This window comes from Salmo salar, chromosome ssa05 (assembly GCF_905237065.1).
Source record: "Salmo salar chromosome ssa05, Ssal_v3.1, whole genome shotgun sequence".
Classification (NCBI taxonomy): domain Eukaryota; kingdom Metazoa; phylum Chordata; class Actinopteri; order Salmoniformes; family Salmonidae; genus Salmo; species Salmo salar.
This window is the reverse complement of record NC_059446.1, coordinates 71,934,558-71,958,302: the sequence shown is the minus strand read 5'-3', so window position 1 is coordinate 71,958,302 and position 23,745 is coordinate 71,934,558. Positions and strand designations below refer to the sequence as shown.

The 23,745-nt window shown below is 42.6% G+C and overlaps 1 protein-coding gene across 1 annotated transcript; it reads right to left on the bottom strand.

Annotated features, from left to right (window-relative positions):
* Window positions 1–11,126: 11,126 nt before the first annotated feature.
* LOC106597909 (mannan-binding lectin serine protease 2) lies at window positions 11,127–23,643 on the bottom strand. The gene is made up of 11 exons (XM_045718745.1): window positions 23,403–23,643; window positions 21,207–21,405; window positions 20,436–20,616; window positions 20,184–20,309; window positions 19,377–19,570; window positions 18,740–18,890; window positions 17,694–17,809; window positions 17,442–17,508; window positions 13,147–13,278; window positions 12,861–12,935; window positions 11,127–12,279 (listed from the first exon to the last, which is right to left on the bottom strand). Exons 1-11 carry the CDS (start codon window positions 23,414–23,416, stop codon window positions 11,444–11,446), a joined length of 2,091 nt encoding a protein of 696 aa, XP_045574701.1. The 5' UTR covers window positions 23,417–23,643; the 3' UTR covers window positions 11,127–11,443.
* Between the last annotated feature and the right edge of the window lie 102 nt (window positions 23,644–23,745).

Here is a 23,745-nt window from a genome sequence, read left to right as displayed (position 1 = left end):
GGCTAACTGGTGAGTGTAGAGAGTATAGGGATATTGTTATCCACGTCGGCACCAACGATGTTAGGATGAAACAGTCAGAGGTCACCAAGCGCAACATAGCTTCAACGTGTAAATCAGCTAGAAAGATCTGTTGGCATCTAGTAATTGTCTCTGGCCCCCTCCCAGTTAGGGGGAGTGATGAGCTCTACAGCAGAGTCTCACAACTCAATCGCTGGTTGAAAACTGTTTTCTGCCCCTCCCAAAATATACAATTTGTAGATAATTGGCCCTCTTTCTGGGACTCAGCCACAAATTGGACCAAGCCTGGCCTGCTGATGAGTGACGGACTCCATCCTAGCTGGAGGGGTGGTCTCATCTTATCTATGAACATAGACAGGGCTCTAACTCCTCTAGCTCCACAATGAAATAGGGTGCAGGCCAGGCAGCAGGCTGTTAGCAAGCCTGCCAGCTTAGTGAAGTCTGCCACTGCACAGTCAGTGTAGTCAGCTCAGCTATTCCCATTGAGACGTGTCTGTGCCTCGATCTAGGTTGGGCAAAACTAAACATGTTCACTTTAACAATTTCACTGGAATAAAGACTTCATCATTTCCTGTCATTATTGAAAGAGATTGTGATATCTCACATCTCAAAATAGGGCTACGTACTTCCAATACAGTTATAGTCAATGTACTAATCACTGATCATAATCTTGATGTGATTGGCCTGACTGAAACATAGCTTAAGCCTGATGAATTTACTGTGTTAAATGAGGCCTCTCCTCCTGGTTACACTAGTGACCATATCCCTCTCCATATGCCTCTCCTTAATGTCAATATGCCTTGTCCATTGCTCTTCTGGTTAGTGTTTATTGGCTTATTTCACTGTAGAGCCTCTAGCCCTGCTCATTATACCTTATCCAACCTTTCAGTTCCACCACCCACACATGCTATGACATCTTCTGGTTTCAATGATGTTTCTAGAGACAATATCTCTCTCATCATCACTCAATGCCTAGGGTTTCCTCTACTGTACTCACATCCTACCATACCTTTGTCTGTACATTATACCTTGAAGCTATCTTATCGCCCCCAGAAACATGCTCCTTTTACTCTCTATTCCGGATGTCATAAACGACCAATTCTCATAGCTTTTAGCCGTACCCTTATCCTACTCCTCCTCTGTTCCTCTGGTGATGTAGAGGTGAATCCAGGCCCTGCAGTACCTAGCTCCACTCCTATTCCCCAGGCGCTCTCTTTTGATGACTTTTGTAACTGTAATAGCCTTGGTTTCATGCATGTTAACATTAGAAGCCTCCTCGCTAAGTTTGTTTTATTCACTGCTTTAGCACGCTCTGCCAACCCGGATGTCCTAGCCGTGTCTGAATCCTGGCTTAGGAAGTCCACCAAAAACTCTGAAATCTTCATCCCTAACTACAACATTTTCAGACAAGATAGAAGGTCCAAAGGGTTCGGTGTTGCAATCTACTGCAGAGATAGCCTGCAGAGTTCTGTCCTACTATCCAGGTCTGTACCCAAACAATTTGAACTTCTACTTTTAAAAATCCATCTCTCTAAAAACAAGTCTCTCACCGTTGCCACCTGCTATAGACCACCCTCTGCCCCCAGCTGTGCTCTGGACAACATATGTGAACTGATTGCCCCCCATCTATCTTCAGAGCTCGTGCTGCTAGGTGACCTAAACTGGGACATGCTTAACACCCCAGCCATCCTACAATCTAAGCTTGATGCCCTCAATCTCACACAAATTATCAATGAACCTCCCAGGTACCACCCCAAAGCCGTAAACACGGGCACCCTCATAGATATCATCCTAACCAACTTGCCCTCTAAATACACCTCTGCTGTTTTCAACCAAGATCTCAGCGATCACTGCCTCATTGCCTGCATCCGTAATGGGTCAGCGGTCAAACGACCTCCACTCATCACTGTCAAACGCTCCCTGAAACATTTCAGTGAGCAAGCCTTTCTAATCGACCTGGCCCGAGTATCCTGGAAGGATATTGACCTCGTCCCGTCAGTAGAGGATGCCTGGTTATTTTTTTTAAATGCCTTCCTCACCATCTTAAATAAGCATGCCACATTAAAGAAATTTAGAACCAGGAACAGATATAGCCCTTGGTTCTCTCCAGACCTGACTGCCCTTAACCAACACAAAAACATCCTGTGGCATTCTGCATTAGCATCGAACAGCCCCCGTGATATGCATCTTTTCAGGGAAGTTAGAAACCAATATACACAGGCAGTTAGAAAAGCCAAGGCTAGCTTTTCAAGCAGAAATTTGCTTCATGCAACACAAACTCCAAAACGTTCTGGGACACTGTAAAGTCCATGGAGAATAAGAACACCTCCTCCCAGCTGCCCACTGCACTGAGGATAGGAAACTCTGTCACCTCTGATAAATCCACTATAATTGAGAATTTCAATAAGCATTTTATTACGGCTGGCCATGCTTTCCACCTGGCTACCCCTACCATGGTCAACAGCACTACACCCCCCACAGCTACTCGCCCAAGCCTTTCCCATTTCTCCTTCTCCCAAATCCAGTCAGCTGATGTTCTGAAAGAGCTGCAAAATCTGGACCCCTACAAATCAGCCGGGATAGACAATCTGGACCCTTTCTTTCTAAAATGATCTGCCGAAATTGTTGCCACCCCTATTACTAGCCTGTCCAACCTCTCTTTCGTGTCGTCTGATATTCCAAAAGATTGGAAAGCAGCTGCTGTCATCCCCCTCTTCAAAGGAGGGGACACTCTTGACCCAAACTGCTACAGACCTATATCTATCCTACCCTGCCTTTCTAAGGTCTTCGAAAGCCAAGTTAACAAACAGATTACTGACCATTTCGAATCCCACCGCACCTTCTCTGCTATGCAATCTGGTTTCAGAGCTGGTCATGGGTGCACCTCAGCCACGCTCAAGGTCCTAAATGATATCGTAACCACATCGATAAGAAACAATACTGTGCTGCCGTATTCATTGACCTGGCCAAGGCTTTCGACTCTGTCAATCACCACATCTTCATCGGCAGACTCAATAGCCTTGGTTTCTCAAATGATTGCCTCGCCTGGTTCACCAACTACTTCTCTGATAGAGTTCAGTGTGTCAAATCGGAGGGCCTGTTGTCCGGGCCTCTGGTAGTCTCTATGGGGGTGCCACAGGGTTAAATTCTTGGGCCAACTCTTTTCTCTGTATACATCAATGATGTCGCTCTTGCTGCTGGTGAGTCTCTGATCCACCTCTACGCAGACGACACCATTCTGTATACTTCTGGCCCTTCTTTGGACACTGTGTTAACAACCCTCCAGACGAGCTTCAATGCCATACAGCTCTCCTTCCGTGGCCTCCAACTGCTCTTAAATACAAGTAAAACCAAATGCATGCTCTTCAACTGATCGCTGCCTGCACCTGCCCACCCGTCCAGCATCACTACTCTGGACGGTTCTGAATTAGAATATGTGGACAACTACAAATACCTAGGTGTCTGGTTAGACTGTAAGCTCTCCTTCCAGACTCACATCAAACATCTCCAATCCAAAGTTAACCTGTTATGGCTAGGGGGCAGTATTTTCACGGCTGGATAAAAAACGTACCCGATTTAATCTGGTTACTACTCCTGCCCAGTAACTAGAATATGCATATAATTATTGGCTTTGGATAGAAAACACCCTAAAGTTTCTAAAACTGTTTGAATGGTGTCTGTGAGTATAACAGAACTCATATGGCAGGCAAAAACCTGAGAAGATTTCATGCAGGAAGTGGCCTGTCTGACAAGGTGTCGTTCTTCTTGTCTCTGTTTATTGAAGAGTGAGGATCTTAGCTGTCCCGTGACACTTCCTACGGCTGCCATAGGTTCTCAGAAGGCGGCAAAAAGCTGAATCGTGGCTTTGCAGGCTCTGGCTGAAAAAAAGTAGCGCGTTTGGGTAGTGGCTGGTTACAGTACTGTGAGACTCAGGCTCGTGCCCGCGTCGACCGAAAGCTTTGTTTCTTTCCTCTGTTTAGCTAAATGGACATATTATCGCTTTTTTTACGAGAAAAATGGCATAAAAATGGATTTTAAACAGCGGTTGACATGCTTCGAAGTACGGTAATGGAATATTTAGATTTTTTTGTCACGAATTGCGCCATGCGCGCGACCCTTCTTTACCATTCGGATAGTGTCTGGGACGCACGAACAAAACGCCGCTATTCGGATATAACGATGGATTATTTTGGACCAAACCAACATTTGTTATTGAAGTAGCAGTCCTGGGAGTGCATTCTGACGAAGACAACAAAAGGTAATCAAACTTTTATAATAGTAAATCTGATATTGGTGAGTGCTAAACTTGCCGGGTGTCTAAATAGCTAGCCCGTGATGCCTGGGCTATGTACTTAGAATATTGCAAAATGTACTTTCACCAAAAAGCTATTTTAAAATCGGACATATCGAGTGCATAGAGGAGTTCTGTATCTATAATTCTTAAAATAATTGTTATGCTTTTTGTGAACGTTTATCGTGAGTAATTTAGTAAATTGTTAGCAAATTCCCGGAAGTTTGCGGGGGGTATGCTAGTTCTGAACGTCACATGCTAATGTAAAAAGCTGTTTTTTGATATAAATATGAACTTGATTGAACAAAACATGCATGTATTGTATAACATAATGTCCTAGGTGTGTCGTCTGATGAAGATCATCAAAGGTTAGTGCTGCATTTAGCTGTCTTCTGGGTTTTTGTGACATTATATGCTAGCTTGAAAAATGGGTGTCTGATTATTTCTGGCTTGGTACTCTGCTGACATAATCTAATGTTTTGCTTTCGCTGTAAAGCCTTTTTGAAATCGGACAGTGTGGTTAGATAAAGGAGAGTCTTGTCTTTAAAATGCTGTGAAATAGTCATATGTTTGAAAAATTGAAGTTTTTGTATTTTTGAGGAATTTGTAATTCGCGCCACGCCTATCATTGGATATTGGAGCAGGTGTTCCGCTAGCGGAACGTCTAGATGTAAGAGGTTAAATCTAGAATTTGCTTCCTATTTAGCAACAAAGCATCCTTCACTCATGCTGCCAAACATACCCTCGTAAAACTGGCCATACTACCAATCCTCGACTTCGGCGATGTCATTTACAAAATAGCCTCCAATACCCTACTCAATAAACTGGATGCAGTCTATCACAGTGCCATCCGTTTTGTCACCGAAGCCCCATATACTACCCACCACTGCGACCTGTACGCTCTCGTTGGCTGGCCCTCGCTTCATACTCGTCACCAAACCCACTGGCTCCAGGTCATCTACAAGACCCTGCTAGGTAAAGTCCCCCCTTATCTCCGCTCACTGGTCACCATAGCAGCACCCACCTGTAGCACGCGCTCCAGCAGGTATATCTCTCTGGTCACCCCCAAAGCCAATTCCTCCTTTGGCCGTCTCTCCTTCCAGTTCTCTGCTGCCAAAGACTGGAACGAACTACAAAAATCTCTGAAACTGGAAACACATCTCTTAGCTTTAAGCACCAGCTGTCAGAGTAGCTCACAGATCACTGCACCTGTACATAGCCCATCTATAATTTAGCCCATACAACTACCTCTTCCCGTACTGTATTTATTTATTTTGCTCCTTTGCACCCCATTATTTCTATTTCTACTTTGCACTTTCTTCCACTGCAAATCTACCATTCCAGTGTTTTACTTGCTATATTGTATTTACTTTGCCACCATGGCCTTTTTTTACTTTAGCTCCCTTATCTCACCTCATTTGCTCACATTGTATATAGACTTATTTTTCTACTGTATTATTGACTGTATGTTTGTTTTACTCCATGTGTGACTCTGTGTTGTTGTATGTGTCGAACTGCTTTGCTTTATCTTGGCCAGGTCGCAATTGTAAATGAGAACTTGTTCTCAACTTGCCTATCTGGTTAAATAAAAGGTGAAATAAAACAAACATTTTAAAAATCCCCCGCGCATCCCGCAAATGCGGAGGTGTTGCTAACATTTACGATAGCAAATTTCAATTTACAAAATAAAAAATGACTGCTTTTTCATCTTTCCAGCTTCTAGTCATGACATCTATGCAGCCTACTCAATCACTTTTTATCGCTACTGTTAGCGTTCCTCACTGCGTTCCCTGAATGATATAAATATGAACTTGATTGAACAAAACATGCATGTATTGTATAACATAATGTCCTAGGGTTGTCATCTGATGAAGATCATCAAAGGTTAGTGCTACATTTAGCTGTGGTTTGGGTTTATGTGACATTATATGCTAGCTTGAAAAATGGGTGTCTGATTATTTCTGGCTGGGTACTCTGCTGACATAATCTAATGTTTTGCTTTAGTTGTAAAGCCTTTTTGAAATCGGACAGTGTGGTTAGATTAACGAGAGTCTTATCTTTAAAATGGTGTAAAATAGTCATATGTTTGAAAAATTGAATTTTTTGCATTTTTGAGGAATTTGAATAACGCGCCACGGGATTACACTGGCTGTTGAGTAGGTGGGACGCAAGCGTCCCACCTAGCCCATAGAGGTTAAAGTGGCTAGTGATACATTTAATTACATCAAGATGTCAAGATGCAGTAGATGGTATAGCGTACAGTATATACATATGAGATGAGCAATGTAGGGTATGAGAACATTATATAAAGTGGCATTGTTTAAAGTGGCTAGTGATACATTACATCAAGATGGCAAGATGCAGTAGATGGTATAGAGTACAGTATATACATAAGAGATGAGTAATGTAGGGTAAGTAAACATTATATAATATAAAGTGGCTAGTGATAAATTGATTACATAAATGTTTCCATTATTAAAGTGGGTGGAGTTGAGTCAGTATGTTGGCAGCAGCCACTCAATGTTAGTGATGGCTATTTAACAGTCTGATGGCCTTGAGATAGAAGCTGTTTTTCAGTCTCTCGGTCCCCGCTTTGATGCACCTGTACTGACCTCGCCTTCTGGATGATAGCGGGGTGAACAGGCAGTGGCTCGGGTGGTTGTTGTCCTTGATGATCTTTTTGGCCTTCCTGTGACATCGGGTGGTGTAGGTGTCCTGGAGGGCAGGTAGTTTGCACCCAGTAATGCGTTGTGCAGACCTCACTACCCTCTGGAGAGCCTTCCGGTTATGAGCGGAGCAGCTGCCATACCAGGCGGTGATACAGCCCGACAGGATGCTCTTTATTGTGCATCTGTAAAAGTTTGTGAGTGTTTTTGGTGACAAGCCGAATTTCTTCAGCCTGCTGAGGTTGAAGAGGCGCTGCTGCGCCTTCTTCACCACGCTGTCTGTGTGGGTGGACCATTTCAGTTTGTCCGTGATGTGTGCGCCGAGGAACTTAAAACTCTCCACCCTCTCCACTACTGTCCTGTCAATGTAGATAGGGGCTGCTCCCTCTGCTGTTTCCTGAAGTCCACGATCATCTCCTTTGTTTTGTTGACATTGAGTGTGAGGTTATTTTCCTGACACCACACTCTGAGGGCCCTCACCTCCTCCCTGTAGGCCGTCTCATCGTTGTTGGTAATCAAGCCTACCACTGTAGTGTCGTTTGCAAACTTGATGATTGAGTTGGAGGCGTGCATGGCCACGCAATCATGGGTGACAACGCACCCTTGTGGGGACCCAGTGTTGAGGATCAGCGGGGTGGAGATGTTGTTACCTACCCTCACCACCTGGGGGCGGCCCGTCAGGAAGTCCAGGATCCAGTTGCACAGGGCGGGGTCGAGACCCAGGATCTCGAGCTTAATGGCGAGTTTGGAGGGTACTATGGTGTTAAATGCTGAGCTGTAATCGATGAACAGCATTCTTACATAGGTATTCCTCTTGTCCAGATGGGTTAGGGCAGTGTGCAGTGTGATGGCGATTGCGTCGTCTGTGGACCTATTGTGGCGGTAAGCAAATTGGAGTGGGTCTAGGGTGTAAGGTAGGGTGGAGGTGATATGGTCCTTGAGTAGTCTCTCAAAGCACTTCATGATGACGGAAGTGAGTGCTACGGAGCGGTAGTCATTTAGCTCAGTTACCTTAGCTTTCTTGGGAACAGGAACAATCCGTTGTTATCCGTTGTCCTGCGTGAATTTAAGTATGCTTTCTCTAATTCTCTCTCTCCCCCTCTCCCTCTCCCTCCCCTCCCAGAGAACCTGAGCCCTGGGACCACGCCTCAGGACAACCTGGCCTGATGACTCCATGCTGTCCCCAGTCCACCTGGTCGTGCTGCTGCTCCAGTTTCAACCTGTTGCACAATCTACAACCACTGTGATTATTATTATTATTTGACCCTGCTGGTCATCTATGAACATCTTGGCCATGTACTGTTATAATCTCAACCCAGCACAGCCAGAAGAGGACTGGCCACCCCTCAGAGCCTGGTTCCTCTCTAGATTTATTCCTAGGTTCCTGCCTGTCACAAGAATTTTCAATCCCAATGATAATAACTAACAATTATTAAAGCTTTGACTAAGTCCCGAGGTTTGTAAGACCCTGGGTTTAATAATAATTAGGCAAAGACTCAGCTTAATCAAAAGGTTCGTACAGTTAATTCACGAGAACGTTCTAAAGTCCAAATACAAAGGACATGTCATTTTATAACTCCCTACTTACGCACATACCTACACACAAACAGTAGATAAAAACAGTAGATAGCCTACGCACAGACATACACACGAACAGTAGGTAGGATGTATCCTTCTCCATAGTTCTCACCACTGTTTATCACTACCAAGCTGGCAGTTCCATCCCCCCGAGATTAGAGGGACCTTGACGCGACTCCCTTTCCTGCCGTAAGTTTCTCCCAGTTCTAACCAGGTCAGGTCATGAATAGTTTAATTGTTCTCTGTGTTTTCTTAAGACACACACACACACATTTCTCTCCCTTACTGGTCTCGACCAAACCTTATTGGACTTAAGTTTATCACTTTTATTCATTATATATGTTACATAATGTCATAATTACATTTCAGGGTGGAATTGTTTAATCATTACCTTTAAGCATATAAATTCCCTTATCACTGCCTTTCCAGGGAGTTTTTCCTAGCCACTGTGCTTCGACATCTGCATTGCTTGCTGTTTGGGGTTTTAGGCTGCGTTTCTGTATAGCACTTTGTGACATCGGCTGATGTAAAAAGGGCTTTATAAATACATTTGATTGATTGATTGATTGATTCCTTCCAAACCACTCATTGTTGAATTTACAATTTCCAACTTATTGTGTAATGTTTATGTCCAATGGCCGATGAGCACCGATACGTTTTATCTATAATTTATCTTCATATGACAAGGATTGAAAAGGATTTGCCAGTAGATTGTCGACATGATTCATGATGATGACTGCTTGTCTAGCTTGCAAGCTAAGATTTTGAAAGAATGATGACATCATCAGTCCAATCAAAGCTACGGTAGATATAACGTGATTTGACGTCATTTTATCTTTGGCCATTGACCTTGAGCCTTCTTGGATGGGCACTTCTAATGTAACTCTATGGCAGCACCCAAGGGGCTTGAATTTTCAAGATCTCCATGTAGATTTTGCGGTTACATAGTGTCCCCATGAGTGACACAATACTGAGCCAATCACGGCGCAACTAGAGAACATTACCAACCCATCGTATTTTCCGCTGGCTGCCTCACCACCACAGAAAGCACTGTGTTAGGCTGAAACACCTGCATTTTGGAGCTGCCTTACTCAAGAAAGCAAAAAACAGACCATGTTTGTATGCAGCTTTATTAACTCAATTATTCTTATTTTTACATTGTTTAGAAACTGATATGTGACACGTCTTAATGCCAAAATAATAAAATAGATGGTGCCAGTGAAGAAGGCAGACATTTTACGTGCCCCCAACCGATTGTGTTTTTTTGTTTGTTTATCTGCGTTGTTTGTAACATGTTTTTTACTCTTTTTGTACATAATGTTGCCGTTACCATCTCTTATGATCAAAAATAACTTCTAGACATCAGGACTACAATTACTCACCACGGACTAGCAGAATCCTTTTTCTTCTTTCACGACTCTGACGAGCCTGAGGCGGAGGATATACAGCTCCCTCGGGAACAGGTCCCAACCCCAGTGATCTGCGTGAAGAGGAGGTGGAGAAAGAGGCCGGAGAGCGGGCCGCCTTCTGAGAAGTTGGAGGCTATCGAATAAACCCCTACTTCCCTCAATTCTGCTAGCAAACATGCAATCTTTGGACAATAAAATGGACGAGTTACTGGGATGATTAAACTACCAATAGGACATTAAAAACTGTAACATCTTATGCTTCACGGAGTCGTGGCTGAACAACGACAATATCAACATAGAGCTGGCTGGTTATACGATGTACTGGCAGGATAGAACAGCAGCGTCTGGTAGGTCCCGTGTGGCTCAGTTGGTAGAGCATGGTGTTTGCAACACCAGGGTTGAGGGTTCGATTCCCACAGGGGACCAGTATGGGAAAACAATAAATAATAATAAATGTATGAAATGTATGCATTCACTACTGTAAGTCACTCTGGATAAGAGCGTCTGCTAAATGCTTAAAATGTCAAATGGTAGGACAAAGGGCGGCAGTCTATGTATTTTTGTAAACAACAGCTGGTGCACGATATCTAAGGAAGTCTCGAGCTATTACCCGCCTGAGGTAGAGTTTCTCATGATAAGCTGCAGACCACACTACCTACCGAAAGAGTTTTCATCTGTATTCAAATTTCTATCAGCATGTTAAATGTGCATCTAGAGGGAAAATAACTCAAGACCACCTATACTTCTCACACAGAGATGCATACAAAGCTCTCCCTCACCCTCCTTTTGGCTAATCTGACCATAATTCCATACTCCTGATTCCTGCTTACAAGCAAACTTTAAAGCAAGAAGCACCAGTGACTAGATCAATAAAAAAAAGTGGTCAGATGAAGCAGATGCTAAGCTACAGGACTGTTTTGCTAGCATAGACTGGAATATGTTCCAGGATTCCTCCAATGGCATTGACGAGTACACCAGATCTGTCATTGGCTTCATCAATAAGTGCATCGATGACATTGTCCCCACAGTGACCGTACGTACATACTCCAACCAGAAGCCATGGATTACAGGCAGCATCTGCACTGAGTTAAAGGCTATTACCTACATGTACATACTACCTCAACTAACTGGTGCCCCCACACATTGACTCTGTGCCATTCAGACGAGTTTTATAAATCATATTTTTATTTGGGTTTGTCAATCAGGGTTACATTGGGAAGCATTATTCACAACCATGAATAAAAGGCACGGCAATATGTGTTGTGATTTTGCCACAGAGTAGAGATTTTATTCAGACATGACAGGGTGGTATTGCCTGTATACTGAAGTTACATTTAACACTGAACTAAAAGAACACAAGTCATTTATAGAACCAGACTTATAAAAAGTAAAAGTACTGGAAATAATTAGCATACACTTATGATTATGGAGGTTAAGAGTTGACTAGTATGCTTTACTATTCTTAGTCTTCTTAACTGTTTTTAACCCTGATCTTCTCTCTCTATGGTCATCTTGATCCAGTCTAAGTAATTCTCCACTTTGGTATAGTAACCCTTTTTAGAATCCTTTCCCAGTTCACAAGGGGAACCCCAGGACACAATGCCTCTCAGATGATATGGCCCTCTGTTGTCCTTGTTCCCTGATCCCAGCATAGGGAGAAATAATGGACCCCCACTATCCCCCTTGCAGCTATCTGTCCCACCACCCCCTGCACAGAACATGTTCTCAGTGAAAACCATTGGCTTGTTAATAATAGGCAACACAGGTGTATCCTCACACACACTTTGGGGGTATCTTCCCACGGATGTGTAAAGCAAGTAGCGGCTTTTTTCCTTCATTTTGGATTCATCTTTATTCTCTGTCCCACCCCACCCTGAAACAGTGCTCTGTTGACCCTCTTTGAATCTTCCATCAGCCTCAGGCAGGCATATGGGGAGAACATTGGGCCCTAACTTCACCCTGGAAGACATTCTGATGAGAGCTATGTCGTTGTCGTAGGTTGTGCGTTCATTTCCAGCTATGCCCTTAATGTAGTCAGGGTGAATGATAATCTTCTCTGTTACCATGACAGCCACGTCAGGATCCGTTTCTTTTGCTTTTATCCCATCTATCAGCCCCCCGAAAAATGTAAGCGTGCTTTCTTCGTAGCCATCCACTACATGAGCTGCTGTGATGGCCCACCGGTCATTGATCAGGGATGCTCCTCCTCTTTTGGGCTGTTTAGTGAGAAGCTGCCAGGGTATCTCTCCCATATTCGCCTTTTTGCCCCCCAAAATTCTTCCAAAGATGGAAATATCTGTTTCTGTCTTCCCACACACTAGAAGAGAGACAAACCAGAACAATACACTGGATCATTGATAGTGTAACAGCAGTTATACTGTACTTTCATCCACCCAGTGTTAGAGAAGCTACTGTGAAAATATAGTTTACCAAGCTACGAATTACTTCTCACTGGAAGAAGGTAAGCTACACTAAAGTTACCCTTAGTTTACTTAACTAAAGTTACTTTGAAAAGTAGTTCACTACATAAAAACAACTTAGTGGAAAATGATCATAACTAAATGTGAAATGTCATAAACTACAAATTTCAAGAAAAACTTACTCTGGAGTCATGTTAACAGAATGTGTAATTAAGCCTATTAAACACAAGTTTCAAGTGAGAATTAGGCAGGTCTAAAAATGTTTCTTACTAAAAAAGTAGTGTGTATTTCCAGTAAGCTACACAGCTACATGGTAAAAAAAAAAAAAGTAATTAACTACTGTAAACACTATCAAGATTTGAATTTAGTTAAACTACCACCAAGCTACTGCAAAATGTAGTTAAAATACTAGTTGAACTACATATAGTTCATTACTCCACAACACTGCGTACACCTGATAAATGACAGCGAGGCATACCTTCGATGCACTTTGGTAACTTTTCTTGGCCCTTGACCGATGTCCACGTACCACTGGCATCACAGATGTACTTCGCTGAAGGAACAGAAGGGAGGTAAGAGCACAGGTAGGGTAGATAGTGATGGCATGTGGAGCGGGCTCAGAAAACATAGGGCAAGTATACTGAAGATACTGTATAGAAATGATCAGGGAAGAAGGGATGGAAGAAAGGAGGAGATTTACATAAAAAGTTAAAGAAAAAAGATAACAGCTGCAGTTGTAGGTAAATAAGACTGTATGGACTAACCGTCTCCCTCCAGTGTGTAGTATTTGGATTCACACTTGAACTGGACCTTGTCACGAAACAGAGTGCTTGGATCCTTGTCCACCAGTTGAAGGGCCTCATCACTAGAAGTGTCTGGATCTCCACAATCCACAGCTAGAGTGAACCAGACATACAGAGCAAACCAACATTTCTGACACAATTTCCAAAACAAATTGCTTTAAAAGAAAAATAACTTTATGAAAATGCAACAGTCCTGGACCTCGTTTCCCAGAGCCTTCATAGCGTTACGATCATTGTTAGAACCATCGTAAGATGTATCGGTAGTAGCTGATCTGTTTCTCAGAACCTTCATTAATAACATTGTTCTTAAAAGCCATTGCACCAAGTGATCCAGACCACATGTAGAGCAGCCAAAGTGCCATCCATTTTTTGACCTTCCGAGTCAATTTATTCACAGAATATCTCCGCTACACATAGAATCAAGATGTTTAGGCTAGGTACTGGACCACCCCTCCCCAAAGTACATTTCGACCTGTCCCTTAGCGAACGTTCTCTCTACGTGCTTGTTTGGGAAACACTCTTACAAAGTTGGCTCGTAAATAATGATGTAACTGGTACGATCATCGTACTGCTTAAATGTACATCGCAACTGGGAAACGAGGCCCAGGGTATTATTACTCAAAGCAAGATCAGCAAGAATGTTCATAAGGATGATCAACAGGGATGGTATTTATTCATTCTTGAATTGCAGTGGTAAATGCTGTCCCTTGACTTTGTTATTTAAAAAAAGTCCTTATACTACAAAATATGTGTCTGCATTTTAGAAACTACTGTGGGCTAACGAATTGGCTTGTCTCACTGGTGATGTAGAGGTGTAGTGACATGTTTTGGGGATTCAGAGATATCTATCTATTCTTTCTTTGATGCTAAACAGTGAACAAAAGTATTTTCATATATTGTATAGATAAATAAAACAAAGAAGGCTAGTAAAATATGTTTTATTTATTAGTGTAATGTGTGTTTTACCACCTTGAAAATCACTATACTAAAAATGCTGGGTTGTTTGGATGACCCAACTGCTGGGTTGCAGGCATTGGGTCACTTAGTTTGGTTGTTTTCTTTAAAAAGAGCAAAGTTATTGATGCTGGGTTATTGATATATGATATGACTCAGTGGGTGGGTTAATTCTCCCGCCAAATCTAAAAGATCAAAGTGATCCCGTAAGCTCGTGAATGAGGATTGTTGAAGCTGTGCTCAGTGGAATTACTTTTGACAGAAAAATGGGCAAAACATTGTGGCTGACCAAAGACGGTGAGTAAAAAGCTAGCTAGCTAACATGACTAATTATCGATTCAGGTTAAATAGACCTGGTTATCATAATTACGTATTATCTCAGTCATTGACAATTTTAGTGTAACGCTCGTCGTAAGAAGGAGGAGTGGACCAAGGCGCAGCGTGGTAAGTGTTCATGATACTTTATTTCAAGAAGCACTCAAACAAAATAACAAACGGCAAAAAAACAAACGCGCACAGTTCTGTCATGCTCAGAATGCTAAACAGAAAATAACCTCCCACAAACACAGGTGGAAAACAGGCTGCCTCAGTATGATTCCCAATCAGAGACAACGATAGACAGCTGCCTCTGATTGGGAACCACACTGGCCCAAAAACAAAGAAACAGAAAACATAACCTTCCCCACCCGAGTCACACCCTGACCTAACCAAACATAGAGAATAATAAGGATCTCTACGGTCAGGGCGTGACATTTAGATAATCTTATTTAGAATGAGTCAAACGGGTTCGGTAGGTATTGCGGCTTTGAGGTCACGGTTCGGTTTCGCTACAGCGGAATAATTCAATTACAACAGTTACTGTAGTAAATGATTGTTTATTTAAGAAAATACAAAGTGTAGTATTCCTGATTCCATATATGACCATAAGTCATATAATGCCTGATGAGAACACTTTGTATTTTCTTAAATGAAAACACGATTGCTCATCAACAACAACACTAAAATAAGGTGCAATATGCTTTGCTTGTAAATTATGTCTGACTGTTGGAGTGTGCCTCTGACTATCCGTGAATTTAAAAAAATAAGAAAATCGTGCCTTCTGGTTTGCTTAATTTAAGGAATTTTAAAATATTTATATTTTTACTTTTACTTTTGATACAAAATATATTTTAGCAATTACATTTACTTTTGACACTTAAGTATATTTAAAACCAAATACTTTTAGACTTTTACTCAAGTAGTATATACTTGGTGACTTTAACTTATACTTGAGTCATTTTCAATTAAGGTATCTTTACTTTTGCTCAAGTATGACAATTGGGTACTTTTTCCACCACTGTAGGCCTATGCTATAATGCTTTCTTATGCACACTTGTGTGACTCTCAAAACGGGGGCGTCTGTAGCACGTCTCATTTCCCACTCCGAGATAATGTGATGGGCTGTCGCCATTAAGTCTCTTGGTGCTTTCAAGACAACTGAAGAAAAAAAAACAAGGTCAAATCATGACGTCACTGAACTTCAGGTTGGATTTTTCTGTCAGAGCTTGTTTTTTTTTTCGAGTTGGAAGTTGGAGATTTCCCAGTTCCCCGTTGTTTAGAACATGTCATAAGTAGCCCTGGTGGTCCATCCATCTGTAGTAGGTGCAACACAGGATGCATTGGCCAATTCATTGCCAACTTCAGCTTTAGCTTGCTTATATAGAGCGTGTACCACCTGTTTGCTGAAATGGCAAAGTTTGTTATGAGGCTTGAACACTTTCTCAAGGTGATGAAACCCCCTATTCTTCTCAACCCCGGAGAATGGCCGCATATCCACGGCTATTTGGGAGGACAGGCTCGTGGTAATGGCTGAAGCGGAATAAATGGAATGGTATCAAATACATCAAACATATGGTTTCCATGGTTTCCATGTGTTTGATGTCATTCCATTTGCTCCGTTCCAGCCATTATTATGAGCCGTCCTCCCCTCAGCAGCCTCCACTGAAACATACCTATCGCTTTGTAATTTCTTTGGCCCAGTCAGAATCAGCTGTGACGGGCTGCTTAAATGCAGAGCGGAGACAAAGTTCTACATAACTAGTTCCTGGCTGCCCTTCACAAAAGGAAAGCTTGAAAAAAATCCCATGCCCAAATGTCCCCTTAATTCAAGAATGATACCTATATCCATACCTATACCTCATACCTATATCCATACCTATACCACATACCTATATCCATACCTATACCACATACCTATATCCATACCTATACCTCATACCTATACCACATACCTATATCCATACCTATACCTCATACCTATATCCATACCTATACCACATACCTATATCCATACCTATACCTCATACCTATATCCATACCTATACCACATACCTATATCCATACCTATACCTCATACCTATACCACATACCTATATCCATACCTATACCTCATACCTATATCCATACCTATACCACATACCTATATCCATACCTATACCTCATACCTATATCCATACCTATACCTCATACCTATATCCATACCTATACCACATACCTATATCCATACCTATACCTCATACCTATATCCATACCTATACCACATACCTATATCCATACCTATACCTCATACCTATATCCATACCTATACCTCATACCTATATCCATACCTATACCTCATACCTATATCCATACCTATACCTCATACCTATATCCATACCTATACCACATACCTATATCCATACCTGTACCTCATACCTATATCCATACCTATACCTCATACCTATATCCATACCTATACCTCATACCTATATCCATACCTATACCACATACCTATATCCATACCTATACCACATACCTATATCCATACCTATACCTCATACCTATATCCATACCTATACCTCATACCTATATCCATACCTATACCTCATACCTATATCCATACCTATACCACATACCTATATCCATACCTATACCACATACCTATATCCATACCTATACCTCATACCTATACCTCATACCTATATCCATACCTATACCTCATACCTATATCCATACCTATACTTCATACCTATACCTCATACCTATATCCATACCTATACCTCATACCTATATCCATACCTATACCTCATACCTATATCCATACCTCATACCTATATCCATACCTATACCTCATACCTATATCCATACCTCATACCTATATCCATACTTAACTTTTGCTATTTTTCTACACCAGAACATTTTGCGTTACACCTATCAAGAGTGTTAATCGCTGGCTATATTAATCCTGTGAAATACAATTGTAGAGATGGTCTCGTCTCACTCACGTTCACAGCGGTGCACAGGACTCCACTCGCCTGTCCTCTGGCATGTCGACTCATACTCTTTGTCACCCTTTGAAGAGAGAACACACGTATCTAGTAGTGTACAATCTATTATGTCATGTCTTTAAGAACATTCAAATTGTCAAAATGTCTTCAGTTCTTCTACAGCACCAAACTAAGATCTTGGTTGAATATGAAAGCTAACTGAACCATTTTACTGCCTCTTGTGAACTTAGAGTACTGTAGCCTACTCACTGTGTTCAGAACACTCCCTAGGTCGCAAGTCACCGTGACTGTGTCACCTTGGTGATATTCAGATTGCTGTGGGGCCAGGGTGGAGTTGGAGGTCACAATCCCTCCGCAGGTCTTTGCTGCAATGAAACAAGTCCTAAGTCATAATTTTATTTTGATCCATTATACAGTGCCTTCAGAAAGGATTCAACCCCCTTGACTTTTTACACATTTTGTTGTGTTACAGCATGAATTTAAAATGGATTACATTTGGATTCTGTGTCACTAATCTACACACAATATTCCATAATTTCAAAGTGGAATGTTGTTTTTAGAAAATACAAATAAAACAATAAAAATGAAAAGCTGAAATGTCTTGAGTCAATAAGTATTCAACCTTTTTGTTATGGCAAGCCCAAATAAGTTCAGGAGTTAAAAATGTGCTTATAAATACACATAATAAGTTGCCTGGACTCACTTTGTGTGCGGTAGTAGTGGTTAATATGGTTTTTGAACGACTACCCCATCTCTGTACCCCACACATACAATTAAATTGGCTGTAAAATGTATGGCAACACTTGAAAATGGCTGTCTAGCAATGATCAACAACCAACTTGACAGAGCTTGGAGAATTTAAAAAAGAAAGATTGGCAAATATTGTTTAATCCAGGTGTGCAAAGCTCTTAGAGATGTACCCACATTTTTCTTCAAATGACAATTAAATCCATTTTAATTTCACTTTGTAACAAAATTATACTTTTTTTAAGTCAAGGGGGTTGAATACTTCGCGAAGGCACTGTACAGCGTGGTCCTTTGTAGTTCAGTTGGTAGAGCTTGGCGCTTGTAACGCCATCCATACGTGAAATGTATGCATGACTGTAAGTCACTTAGAATAAAAGCGTCTGCTAAAGGGTATGTATGTTACATGATTTAATCCAGAAATGTGCTTTTTTTTATGTATAAAAGTTGTCGTTTTTCAGTTATCGTGTGCATATTATTTCATATTATTTCAAGGATTCATATAATGAGTAGTTTCCTAAAAGCGTACATGACCCTATTGAAAGCCTTACTTGTGGTTCTGTAGTGGATAGTGAAGCCATTGTTGGAGCCCTGTCCGTCAGAGTTGAAGAGAATGCGGGCGTGGTGTGACCCAGTGCGGAGGGGAGGGGAGGGAGGCACACGGCCACAGAATGGCCCCTGAGTCCCAGAGGAAGTCTCAACCTGAAAACAACAGAATATGTCATATGAAGAAAATATGTTGTACCGGGAAAACAGGATATGCACTGTATCAGGAATACTGTAAGACTACAAGGTGAGAGGGGGACATTGTTGTTGAAGCATATTCAGTGACCTTGAAATGTAGTTTGGTTTAATGTCCTCATATTCGCTGTCAAGGTGACGGCCACTTCCGCTACCAGATGCCTTTTATCAAGTTTTTACTCTAGACCATTGCACTACGTTTGTGTGCATTGAAAACGTTTTAAAAACTACAAGGCTGAGGGGGTAGTCACTTCCTGGTTACTTTCACAGCGTATGTCAGGTGCAAATCTTGTTAGAGGGATTGGTCACCTTCATGGGAGGGTGCACAGCATAATGTAGGAATTTCACAGAACTTACACATAGTAATAGTGAGAATCAGCAGAGTGTTTCTTGACCACATGACCGAAGAAAAACTCTAGGCCCTATTTATAGGCTACAGCTACTCACCATGAGTGTGTCCACACACTGTCCGTCTGGCCCCTGCTCCACATCAAACTCCCCAGTGAAGTGTAGGAGCAGCTCCAGGTTGTCCTCTACAGACAGGATGTAGGAGCAGTGGGCATGCTCAGCATACGGGCCGGGCCGAGACGGACTGGATATCACACCACGCAGCGTGCCGGACAGGTCTTCAGTGCAACTCACTGTGGTAGAGACGTATGATGAATAACATGACTCTCATTGTCATCATCATCATTATCATAGAGGGATGGTGTTGTATCATGAAGTCGGTAGCTGTATGAGCAACAAATAGTAACGCCATCGCATCTTTGTCGTTATTAACACAATTTGCATCATCATCATACTTCATTCTTCATCATTCTCTCTTTGTTTTCATTTCCCCTTAGTGCTTCTCCTTCTTGCTCTCCTCTGTTCATTCTGTCTTTCACTTCCTCTTTCCCTTTCCCTGTCCCTGTCCCTGTCCCTTCCCGTCTCTCTCTCTCTCTCTCTCTCTCTCTCTCTCAATTCAATTCAATTCAATTCAATTCAAGGGGCTTTATTGGCATGGGAAACATATGTTAACATTGCCAAAGCAAGTGAAGTAGATAATAAACAAAAGTAAAATAAACAATAAAAATGAACAGTAAGCATTACACTCATAGACGTTCCAAAAGAGTAAAGACATTACAAATGTCATATTATGTATATATACAGTGTTCTCTCGCTCTCTCATTTGTCTCTCTTTTTCTCTCTTTTTCTCTTTCTCTCTCTCTCGGTCGCTCTCTCCCTCTCTCCCTCGTCTCTGTCTCTCTATACCTGTGCAGGTGTGTCCGTCTGTGTCCAGGTGGTAACCAAGGCGACAGGAGCAGAGGTAGCCTCCAATGTAGTTGTGGCAAAACTGGGTACATCCGTTATCTGGGTCCTCCTCACACTCATCAAAGTCTGTTAGAAGACAACATATGTCTGACTAAGGTTCATTGGTTACATGAGGTAATGCAACAACAACAAAAAATACAATTTTATCATAGTTTAAGAGAAATACAGCAATGCTCCCTTTCTCCTCCTCACCTTGCAGCATGTAAAACCCTCTGAAGCCAGTGTGTCTCTTGGTGTTGGAGTAGTCAGAGCGGAACGAGAGAGAGAGGCAGCCCTCCACGGAGGAAAGGAGTGAGGGATTGACGGTAGAATCAAGGTCCTCAAATGACATTTCACCACATTGAAGGGCTATCTGCTTTCCATCTGCAAAGATCTAACAGAGGGATGAGAGGAGAGAACATTTGTCCCATCTTTAAAAAACACATGGACACCTTAGGATTTCTAATTGTGACATCTAATATCCCTTCCATTCCCACCCCAATAACAGTAATAATAGACAACGTTTTTGCCATATCTCAAAGTATGTTACATAACAGTGAAAGTGTCATCCGTGAGTCATTGACACCTGACTTTAACCAATGGATTGTTGATGCTATGTATTGGCCAATGAGAGGCTTGAAGCTACCAGTCAGCCATAATGGCACTCCCCAGAAGAAGCAGTCCTCCATATGAATGAATAGAATTCTACGGTGTCTCAAGGACAAAATGTATTTCATGTATTTAAGTATGCTTTTATTTTTATGTTTAGTTCACATAATATAATTTCAAAGTATGCATTAAAAGGTGACTGCAATAGAATAAGCATGGCAAAAACAAATGTAGAAATTAATAAATGCATTTCTATAGCTTCCAAAACAATTTTTACACTGGTGGGGGAGTGCCAAGATGGAGGCTTCAAAACAGCACCTCCTATCAGTCATATAGTGTATATATAAATAATTGCCTTTAACCCTTCACACTGACCTCCAGGGCGTCGTTCTCGCAGCCGTCACTGTCCTCCATGTCCAGGTGTGTCAGCGTGAGGGCGAGGGTGTGGCCGGGAGGGGCACACCTGCTCCAGTTCAGACTGGCATCAGGTGGGTAACCACGGGGATAGCCTGGAGACTCCACCCACCCCGAGAGCATTGACATGGCACAGAGGGGCAGGAGGAACAGACAGAGGCTGGGGGAGGACGAAGACAGAAAGAGAGAGGGGGGGATGAAGACAGAAAGAGAGAGAGAGGGGGTAAAGGACGAAGACAGAAAGAGAGAGAGGGGGGAGAGGACAAAGACAGAAAGAGAGGGGGAGAGGACGAAGATAGAAAGAGATAGAGGGGGAGAGGACAAAGACAGAAAGAGAGGGGGAGAGGACAAAGACAGAAAGAGAGGGGGGAGAGGACAAAGACAGAAAGAGAGGGGGAGAGGACGAAGACAGAAAGAGAGAGAGGGGGGAGAGGACAAAGACAGAAAGAGAGAGAGGGGGAGAGGACAAAGACAGAAAGAGAGGGGGGAGAGGACAAAGACAGAAAGAGAGGGGGGTGAGGACAAAGACAGAAAGAGAGGGGGGAGAGGACAAAGACAGAAAGAGAGGGGGAGAGGACAAAGACAGAAAGAGAGGGGGGAGAGGACAAAGACAGAAAGAGAGGGGGTGAGGACAAAGACAGAAAGAGAGGGGGGAGAGGACAAAGACAGAAAGAGAGGGGGGAGAGGACAAAGACAGAAAGAGAGGGGGGAGAGGACGAAGACAGAAAGAGAGAGAGGGGGAGAGGACAAAGACAGAAAGAGAGAGGAGGGGGAGAGGACAAAGACAAAAAGAGAGGGGGAGAGGACAAAGACAGAAAGAGAGGGGGAGAGGACAAAGACAGAAAGAGAGGGGGGAGAGGACAAAGACAGAAAGAGAGGGGGAGAGGACGAAGATAGAAAGAGAGAGAGGGGGGAGAGGACAAAGACAGAAAGAGAGAGAGGGGGAGAGGACGAAGACAGAAAGAGAGAGAGGGGGGAGAGGACAAAGACAGAAAGAGAGGGGGGAGAGGACGAAGACAGAAAGAGAGAGGGGGGGAGAGGACAAAGACAGAAAGAGAGGTGGGAGAGGACGAAGACAGAAAGAGAGAGAGGGGGAGAGGACAAAGACAGAAAGAGAGGGGGGAGAGGACGAAGACAGAAAGAGAGAGAGGGGGAGAGGACAAAGACAGAAAGAGAGGGGGAGAGGACGAAGACAGAAAGAGAGAGAGGGGGGAGAGGACAAAGACAGAAAGAGAGGGGGGAGAGGACAAAGACAGAAAGAGAGAGAGGGGGAGAGGACAAAGACAGAAAGAGAGGGGGAGAGGACAAAGACAGAAAGAGAGGGGGAGAGGACGAAGATAGAAAGAGAGGGGGAGAGGACAAAGACAGAAAGAGAGGGGGAGAGGACAAAGACAGAAAGAGAGAGGGGAGAGGACGAAGACAGAAAGAGAGAGAGGGGGAGAGGACAAAGACAGAAAGAGAGGGGGAGAGGACGAAGATAGAAAGAGAGGGGGGAGAGGACAAAGACAGAAAGAGAGGGGGGAGAGGACGAAGACAGAAAGAGAGAGAGGGGGGAGAGGACAAAGACAGAAAGAGAGGGGGAGAGGACGAAGATAGAAAGAGAGAGAGGGGGGAGCGGGGAGGGGACGAAAACGGAAAGAGAGAAAGGGGGGAGAGAAGGGAGAGAAAAGAGAGAAAGCAAGAGAGAAGGGGGGCAAAAAGTGGGAGCGATACAGAGAGAAAGATGGGACACAGTCAAAGAGGAGAACATGAAGATTAACAAAGAGACACCGAGAGAGAAGGAAAGTATGAAGAAAAAGAGAGAGTCAATAATATAAACAAATAGAGAGAGAGAGAAACAGTCAGACAGACAGAAAGAATAAGGGTGAGAGATGCATGTGAATATCAGTTCAGACTTACAGTACATAAATTATAATATTAGCCCTTAAAATGCTGGGTTCATTTCACACAATCACATCCATTGAGGAAGAAGAAAATTACACCACATATCCCAAGAAGGAAACTGTAAATCACGATCGTTGCATAAGGTCGTCACTTAAAATGTGTTGCTTGTTTTAATATCACTCAGTGCTGTATAAATGCAGGGTGGTGAGCTTACATATTATATTTGTGTTTATATTCTGTTTGATAAGATATGATAAAAAAATCATTACATACCTCACTACTAGCATGGTGAGGAAGTGATCACTTCTGCCTCAGCAAATAAACAAACTCACTGTCTTTCTCTTTTCTTGATATTTCACTTTGACTCTCTCCCTCTAACCCCTCCCACTGGGCACAGACGTCAATTCAACGTCTATTCCACGTTGAGAGAGAACTTTACTGTTCATTTCTGATTGTTTATTTCACTTTTGTTTATTATCTTTTCCACTTGCTTTGGCAATGTAAACATGTTTCCCATGCCAAAAAAACTTTGAATTGAATTGACAGAGAAAGAGAGAGTGCATATAGAGAGAGTGAGGGACAGACACGGAGAGAGAGAGAGAGAGAGAGAGAGAGA